The sequence below is a fragment of the Chinchilla lanigera genome, unplaced genomic scaffold (assembly GCF_000276665.1).
Source record: "Chinchilla lanigera isolate Chin_1 unplaced genomic scaffold, ChiLan1.0 scaffold00041, whole genome shotgun sequence".
NCBI classification, from domain to species: Eukaryota; Metazoa; Chordata; class Mammalia; order Rodentia; family Chinchillidae; genus Chinchilla; species Chinchilla lanigera.
This window is the reverse complement of record NW_004955442.1, coordinates 18,965,776-18,974,855: the sequence shown is the minus strand read 5'-3', so window position 1 is coordinate 18,974,855 and position 9,080 is coordinate 18,965,776. Positions and strand designations below refer to the sequence as shown.

The window sequence follows — 9,080 nt, the reverse complement described above, 5'->3', positions numbered from 1 at the left end:
CACAATGGACCCTGCAAAAATCCAGAAGATCATCTACATCTACTTTGAAAACCTAAATTCTAATAAGATGGAAAATACAGAAGAAATGGCAGATTGCTACATATACACGAATTACCAAAGCTGAATCAAGAAGATATAAAAATCCTAAATAAACCAATATCAATCAATGAAACCAAAGACATAATTAAAAACCTACCAACAAAGAAAAGCCCAGGCCCTGAGGGATTTACTGCTAAATTCTGTGAGAAATTTAGAGAAGACCTAACACCACTACTTCTTCAACTCTTTAATGAAATTGAAAGGGAAGCTGTACTCCCAACTTCATTCCTGGAAAGAAGCATTACCCTGATATCAAAACTGGAGAAGGACCCAACTAAGAAAGAGAACTACAGATCAATCTCCCTAATGAACACAGATGCAAAAATCCTCAATAAGATACTGAAATGCCACAAATTATCAAGAAGATTATACACCAAAAAAAAAACCCCAAAAAACAAAAAAACAAAGAAGATTATAAACCATGTCCAAGTAGGATTCACCACAGGGATACATGGATGATTCAACATACATAAATCAATATACACCACATTAACAGAGCCAGTGATGAAAGTCATATGATCATCTCAATAGATGCAGAAAAACTGTTTGACAAAGTCCAGCACCTAGTCATGATTAAAACCCTACAGAAAATTGGATACATGGTCTTTTTCTCAATTTGATAAAAACCATCTATGACAAACCCACAGCCAACATCATACTCAATGGACAAAAACTGAAAGCTTCCATTCTAAAAATCAGGAACAAGACAAGGATGTCCACTGTCTCCACTCTTATTCAACATAGTCCTGGAAACTTTAGCCAGAGCAATTAGATAAGAAATAAAAGTAATAATGATAGGAAAGGAAAAAGCTAAATTATCACTATTTGCAGATGACATGATACTCTACATAGAAGACCTCAAAAACTCCACTAAAAACTGCTAGATTTAATAAGCAAATTCAGTACCATAGCTGGATACAAAGTCAACACTCAAAAATCAATAGCCTTCCTGTACAGAAATAACAAACTCACTGAGAGAGAAATTAGAGAAACAACACCTTTCACAATAGCATGCAAAAAAAAAAAAAAAAAATGAAATACCAGCAATCTAATGAAGGATGTAAAAGACCTCTACATTGAAAACTACAGTACTCTGAAAAAGGAGATTGAAAATTTTATCAGAAAATGGAAAGAAATCCCTTGCTCTTGGGTAGGAAGAACAAATACAGTGAAAATGGCCATACTTCAAAACTGTTATACAGATTTAATGCAATTCCAATCAAAATTCCAATAGCATATCTCACAGAATTAGAGAAAACTTTCCTAAAATTTATTTGGAACCAGAAGAGATCTAGAATAGCAAAGGCAATTCTGGACAACACAGGAAAAGCAGAGGGCACCATAAACCTTGACTTGAAATTATACTATAGCTTTACTGTGACAAAAATAGCACGGTACTGGCAAAAAACCAAAACAAAACAAAAAAACAGACCCAAAGATCAATGGCACAGATTAGAAGGTGCAGAAACAACTCCAGACATACTTAGCCACCTTATCTTTGTTTTTTTTGTTTTTTGTTTTTTGGGGGGCTTTTTGTTTGTTTGTTTTTAGTTTTTTTTTTTTTTGGCCACCTTATCTTTGACAAAGATGCCAAACACATTCATTGAGTGAAAGATAGCCTCTTTAATAAATAGTGCTGGAAAAACTGGCTCTGCACATGCCACAGATTAAAACTGGACCCATATCTTTCACCATGGACTAAACTAAATTCTAAATGAACCAAAGATCTAAATATAAAGGCCAGGGATTTAGCTCAGTGACACAGCATCTGCCTGGCAAGTGTGAGTCCCTGAATTCAATTCCCAGTACCCCCTCAAAAAAGATCTAAATATTAAAACAGAAACATTAAATCTGCTGCAAGATAGAATAGATAAAACTCCTGAAGACACTGGTGTAGTCAAAGATTTTATTTTTTTTAAAGACTTTATTAATAAAACCCTGATCACACAGGAACTATCACAAAGAATCAACAACTAGGATCTTATCTTATTAAAAAGCTTTTGCACAGCAAGAGAAACCACCAACTGAGTGAAGAGACAACCCACAATATGGGAAAAAACGTTTGCCAATTGTTCCTCAGACAAAGAATTAGTATAGAAAATACATAAAGAACTAAGAAAAAAAAAAAAAAAAAACAAACCCCCCAAATTTAAAGACCCAATCCAAAAATGGGCTTCTGAGATAAACACATACTTCTCAGATGAAAAAGTACAAACAGCAAATAATCTTCAACATCACTGGTCATTCAAGAGATGCAGATTAAAACCACACTGAGATTCCACCTTACCCCAGTAAGAATGGCTAGCATTAAGAAATCAACCAATAACAAATGCTGGCGAGGCTTTGGGGAAAAAGGAGCCCCCTTCCATTGTTGCTGGGAGTGTAGACCACTATGGAAATCAGTGTGGAGATTCCTCAAAATCTAGGATTGGAGGTCTCATTTGACCCAGCTATTCTCCTGCTGGATATCTTCCCAGAAGAATTAAAAATATACACAGTGATATACGTGGCAATGTCTCTCAGTACATATTTTACAGCTTTTTTTGGGGGGGGTACCTAGAATTGAACTCAGGACCTTGCACCTGCCAGGCAGGCCCTTATGTCACTGAGCTATATCCCTGGCAGATAACTTCTTTTTTTTTGTACCAAGAATCGAACTCAGGATCTTGTGCTTGCTAGGCAGACGCTTGTGCCACTGAGCTACATCCCCGACCCTACAGCTTTCTCTAAAATCAGTGTTCTATCTTTCTGTGATCATGTTTATAGCAGCACAATTTGTAATACCTAGATCTTGGAAACAACCCAAATGCCCATCAACCAAGGAATAGATAGAAAAGATATAGTCTTTTTATATAATGAAGCGCTACTCAACCATAAAGAAGGATAAACTAGAGACTTTTATAGGCAAATGGAGACTTTATAGGTAAATACTTTTATAGGTAAACTCGAGACCATACTCATAAGTGAATAAACCAAAAGCACATGTACAAACATCATATTGTCTCCCTAGTATAAGAAGCTGAAAGAGTAAATAAGATAAAAAATGTACCACAGATATTGTAAAATGGGAGGAAACTGTTCAAAAGGAAAGAGAAACTGGGATGGGCAAAGGAGAAAAGAGGGAAGGGAAAAACAAACAAACAAACAAATATATATATATGTATACATATAAGACAGTTAGTATAGTTATACTACTAATTTCTCTTTGTTCCTTGAAAAGAAAGTTTTGTGCTAACATTGTTTGGACAATTAAATGCCTATATCTTTTACTCTGATTAACTAAAGATAACAATACACAATGTATAACCCATTGTTATTCTCCTATTATATTAATTTAGATATTAAGACACAAGACATAATGCCAAAGAACACAGACTCTGACACCAAATATCTAGAGTAGGATTCTAAAACTGCAACTGTTAATTACTTAATCTCCCTGTGGATTACCTTCCTTATTTTTAAAATTTCATTTATTTCATTTATTTTTAAATTTTTAGGTTTTATGGGGCTGGGGATTTAGCTCAGCGGCAAAAAGCGCCTGCCTGGCAAGCGCAAGGTCGTGAGTTCAGTTCCTGGTACCGGAGAAAAACCAAAAAAAAAAACAAAAAACAAAAAAAATAAATTTTTAGGTTTTAGGAGGTTTTATTGTTATTGTTTTGTTTTGTTATGTTTTGAGATAGGTAATTCAGGATGGCCTTGAACTCAAACTCATGTAATCCTCCCGGTTCAGCCTCCTTAGTGCTGGGATTACAGGGGTGTACGACCACATTCTGCTTCATGCACTGCCTTTGACTATCATCTCTTTGAGTGTTTTATAGAACTACAGATTATTCTAACACCCCAGAAACTAGGCATGTCTCTCAATACATATTTTACAGCTTTCTCTAAAAATCAGTGTTCTACCTGTCTGTGATCACATCTCGTTTCTTTTAATTGGAAGATGAATAGAATCACAAAATCCTTCAAGGGGCCCTCAACCCTGCAGACCTTTCACTACCCCTTTATGACTTATGACTACCCCTTGTCAACTATACCCTTTTACGTTCTACCATATGGCAGGGGTGGTTTTGGTGGTAGGAAAAAATGAGAAGCAAAGTTCAAAAGCTGTAAAGGAGAAGATCTGAGCCCCACTTAGCAACAGAAGTGGTCCTAGGGCTAATTCCTAGTCGGCTCCAAAATTTTTTTAAACTTCAAGCTTTTTCCATGAAAGCTCCATGCCAGAGATTTGGTACAGATGAAAGCAAACAATGATGCATCCCCTACCATCACATTTACTCCAGTACTTCTAAATGTCCTTGCCTTATTCTACTCCAGCAAACACCCCCCCACCCCTGCACCGCAAACATCCCCTGGGTCTGCAACAATCCCTGGCCAGCATATGGAGACGGGCAAAATGACTTTGTGTGAACTGGCCATCTACTTGATCATCCCTCAGAGCTCCAAGCACAGCTCTTGGCTATATAGGTCCTGGCAATTGATCCACCCATCAAATCAGGTTGGGAGGGTCATTCATGAGAGTTCATCTCACACAGATACCTGGGGTGTTATCCATACTGCTTCAAGTGGAGCTGTTCTCACTGCCCAGAATTCCTGAGCACTCAAAAGCAGGTTCCAAGGTGGAGCTCCACGGCTGATTGCAGATCCAAGAATAGGAGAAAAAATGTGCTAACCATTCTCATAAAGGAAAAAAGGAGGTACTCACCTCAGATCTGACTTCCAGGAGGTCCCAAATTGACTTATTCTCTGGATTCTCTTTGGGGAAAAGAGCAGAGTCCTGAGCCAAAAGAGCTGGGGATGGAGAAATAAATTAAAGGGGCTATTCTGCCACAGCCACCGTCCAGGTAAAGCCCACCCAGCACAGGCACAGACAGGAATTAGAAAAGGCAGGAACTACTCAGGCGTGTCTAGGAAGGAGTGGGCCCCAGTATCCGCCAGAGTCAAGTACAGCATCAGGGATTAGTTCTGCCTCTTGGTGTCCCAGATATTTTAAGAGGAAACACTGCCATTCCTTTCCCCCCATCTGCCTATCTGACAGTGGGAACAAATGGGTGTGTACGACGATGAAAAAGCAGGCCAGATTCGCTGGTGCTTCTGGGAAACTAGCCTGACCTCTCAGAGTGTCAGTCTCCTCAACTGCAAATCCACAAACCCAGCGACTGAAAGAGTGAAGCTTCTACCTGTCTCCTTGGGCTTCAGGGCCGGGGTCTCCATGGCGCCCCTCGGCAGCGCTCCCTGGAGTGGGCAGCTCTGCAGCCTCCTGGACCGCAGGTCAGGCCCCTAGGTGCGAGTTCTGCTTCTGGGGCTCGGGGACAGCGGCCTGCAGGGCAGCCCCGCGAGGTCGTACACGCAACACCCCCACATGGAGCCCCCTCCCCGCGCTCCGGCTGAGGCAGGCTCAGCCAACACACCACTCGCCTCACTGGGACCGTGACCCAGCACACCCGCCCGCGGACACACCCACATCGGGTCGCACCGCGTCCCCTTCACACACGCGCCGCGTCACCCCGTCACACACTCCTGCAGTGCCCCGGCGATCCACGCGCGGGGACTAGGCCCAGGTCCCGGGCAGATGAAGAGCCCAGGAGAGCCCAAATAACAGTCGGACCGATAGGCGAGAGAGCACCATGAATCTTCTACAAAAGGACAGCATCGCCACAAAGAGCAGCCCGGCCACCGCCACGGGAAAGTGCGCCTGCGCGGAACGAACGCGAACTACCATTCCCGACAGCCTTTGCTTCGCCTAGGCCTAGAGCTTCCTTTCCCGAGGGGGCCAGGCAGGGGCAGGACAGACGAAGGTGTAGCACAGTCTTCTGGGAAATGTAGTTCAGGGCCGGCGGAGCGCTCTGGACCCTCTTGGCTCATTGGTGGGGAAGAAGTTCTGCATCTCTATGCAGCAGCTGTGTGTGTGTGTGTGTGTGTGTGTGTGTGTGTGTGTGTTTATACGTGTATGTGTGTTTGCAATTCCTAGGATATCTGGAGAGTGGTGCAGTTGGAAATTTCCTGTCAGTTCGTTTGCGTCTTCAGGTTAGTCCGGTGGGCCCCACATCTTTCTCAAGGAAAGGCTCAGACCCCAGGCCCTAGGAATACTAGCAGAAGTAGCTCATCCTTTCATCCCTTGAGGGGATTCCCAGGGGCTCCCTCCCCGCTCCCCCCGGAGCCAAACACCTGAGGGCCGCGGGAGCGGCTCCCAAAGCTGACAGAACTCCCTACCCGTTCTTAGGCAAGTGGCTCTGACCATGGTCCACCCTCAGGTTCAGGAGACGTCCAGGTAGCGGTCCAGTCTTGGCCCAGTGACCAAACACTGCCACCGCCCCTTTGGTTTTGAGACAGTGTCTCGCTTTGTAGTTCAGGCTGCCTGTGAACCAACTATGTGGCCTAGGCAGTCCTTGAATTCATGGCAATCCTCTTGCCTCAACCTCCCAACTGCTGGGATTATAGGCATGTGCCATTGTTACAGGAAACAGACCAAACACGATAAGAAATGAGAGGGTTTAAGGTTTAGGAGGCAGTTTTTTTACACTGGTGGGCCTGAATGGGATCTCTCTTCCAAAGAGTCAGAGCCCCACCCGGTGGGATTTTGGGTTTATAGAGAGGGCAAGTGGGGAGGCACAAAGGCAGATTTGGCACATTTGGTTGGCGGGCTGGGTGATATCATGGGTGGCTAAGGGGGTTTAAACATCTCAAATTACATTGCAAGGCCATCAGTTACACAAAACCAGTAAAGAGAGGGGTTTATACAAAGGAAGGAGTGTTCTGTTATCGGGTCTACAGGATAGGTCCACTTGGTCTTGGTAGGCATTCTGGGCAGGCTTTTATTTAAAATTTTTAATTTCCCCCTTCACCTCCACACCAGGTTCATCACCCCCCATTTTGATTCTAGGTTCAGCTTTGATCATAACTTCTATCCAGCCACCACCATACTTGTGCAGGGTCTCCCCTGCAGTGACTAGCATGGCTCCAGTAATTTTTGTCCTCTGGTTTCATATCTCATGTGCTATTTCCTATACTGCAGAGGACTGACCTACGTAACAAAAATAATATTGTATCTGTTATGGCTGTGTCTAGATGTCCCCCCAAAGCCTCATGCAGTCATAGATGAGGCTTTTTCAGAGGTGGCTGGATCTAGAGTATGTGATGCTGGGATTGATTAATGGTGCAGTGCTAAGCTCAAGGGCCCTAGGGTTAAGGGTGTGAATGCTACCTGCCCCACATAGCCCAGATAAGATACAGTGGACCCTTGATTTACAACCAGCCTCACATATGAATGACTTGGGTTACAATCAGAACTTTAGGTTTAACTTATGACCAGAGTCTTGAGTTACATGGAATGCCAGCTGCTGTATGATTGTAAAAAGGTTTGTGATGCCAGGAAAGCATATGCAAGCATACATAAATGTCAGTCTGAGCCCAGATATGTGTGTTTGTGGATGTGATTTTGGTCAGTGTTTTATATAATTGCTGTGATTACTGCTATCAAAATGGCCCCCAAAAAGCTAGAAAAGAAGCTAAGGAAGGAAGGAAGGGAAAAGAAAGCAATCACAATTGAAAAGAAGGAAATTGAAAAGAAGGAAAAGGAGAAACATGAGCATGACATTTGTGTGACTGATCTTACTGATATATACAGGATGTCAAAATCCACCATCTTGACAATCTTACAGAGACAAGATTTGGATAAGGAAGCTAGTGTTGCTACAAGTGTTATTCAAATTAGTAAGTCACAATCAACATTGTTAGATGAAATAGAAAGGCTATTAGTAATGTGGATAAATGCCTTGGCCCACAAGCTCTCGAACTTCCTGGAGTGAGGACTGAGAAGGGCAGTGAGAAGGTGAAGAAATGAAGACAAGATACAGAAAGCTGGGATCAGATGGAGCCCTCTTTCCAGACAGGAGGAAAAGGAACTGCTCAATTGCCACAGCACTTTTATTTATAAATTTGGCAGGTTGATGTCACGTGATACCCCTCTGCCTAGCAACCTATTGCTTGGGTTTCCTTGGGCACCTGGTGTTCACTGGACTAGAGTAGCTTGTTCACATGGCTCGCCTCGGTTGCTCTCAATTCTTGGACTGGCCTTGCTCCAGCTCCACATTTGTGATCATGCTGTAGCTTTAACCGCTCTCCACAGATAAATGCAAGGCAGAAGGCAGGTTATAGCCTATCTGAGTCTATAATTTGTGAAAAAGCTAAGGCTATAAATGCAGATTTTGTAAAGGATAATCTATCAGCGAGTGATAATGATGAAACATTTTGTGCCAGTAAGGAGTGGTTTCACAATTTTAAAGTAAGAACTGGGGTTCACAGCATAACTAGGCATGGTGAAGCAGCCAGTGCTGATAAAAGGGCTGCTGAAAATTACATACACCACTTTGAAATGATGATATAGAGAAATGGCTCTTCAACTGTAATGAACATCAGTTTTTGTTTTTTTTGTTTTTTTTTTGGTTTTTCTCCGGTACCGGGAACCGAACTCATGACCTTGTGCTTGACAGGCAGGCGCTTTTGCCGCTGAGCTAAATTCCCAGCCCCGAACATCAGTTTTTAACTGTAATGAAACTGGCCCTCTCTGGAAGAAAATGCCTAGGAGAACATACATTACTCAGGAAGAGAAATAAAATGCTAGGCCACAAGCCTGTGAAGGATAAGCTAACCTTATTGCTATGTGCTAATGTGACTGGTGACCTCAAGATAAAGTCTTTTTTGGTTTATCCCTCTGAGACCCATAAAATGTTCAGAAAACATGAAGTCATAAAGAGTAGGCTGTGGGTCATGTGGAGATCTAACACAAAATTCTGGGTATCAAGAGTACTTTTTCTTTTGTTTTCTTTTGTTTGGACAGGGTCTCACTATGCAGTTCAGGCTGGCCTTGAGCTCACTTTGCAGCCCAGGTTGGTCTCAAACTTGCAACAATCCTGAGTACTTTCTTTTGAATAGATTAGGGAGGCTTTCTGTCCTACTGTTAAGAAATATCTAGAGCACAAAGG

The 9,080-nt window shown here is 42.4% G+C and overlaps 1 protein-coding gene across 1 annotated transcript in view; it reads right to left on the bottom strand.

Annotated features, from left to right (window-relative positions):
- Znf74 (zinc finger protein 74) overlaps positions 1–5,795 on the bottom strand; it is a 13,133-nt gene extending 7,338 nt beyond the window's left edge. The window contains exons 1-3 of the mRNA XM_013518016.1: positions 5,705–5,795; positions 5,277–5,416; positions 4,802–4,887 (exon numbers count right to left, since the gene is read on the bottom strand). Of these exons, the coding sequence (XP_013373470.1) occupies positions 4,802–4,887; positions 5,277–5,310 (120 nt within the window). The 5' untranslated portion in view covers positions 5,311–5,416; positions 5,705–5,795. The remainder of the gene's footprint in view (positions 1–4,801; positions 4,888–5,276; positions 5,417–5,704) is intronic.
- Positions 5,796–9,080: the final 3,285 nt, after the last annotated feature.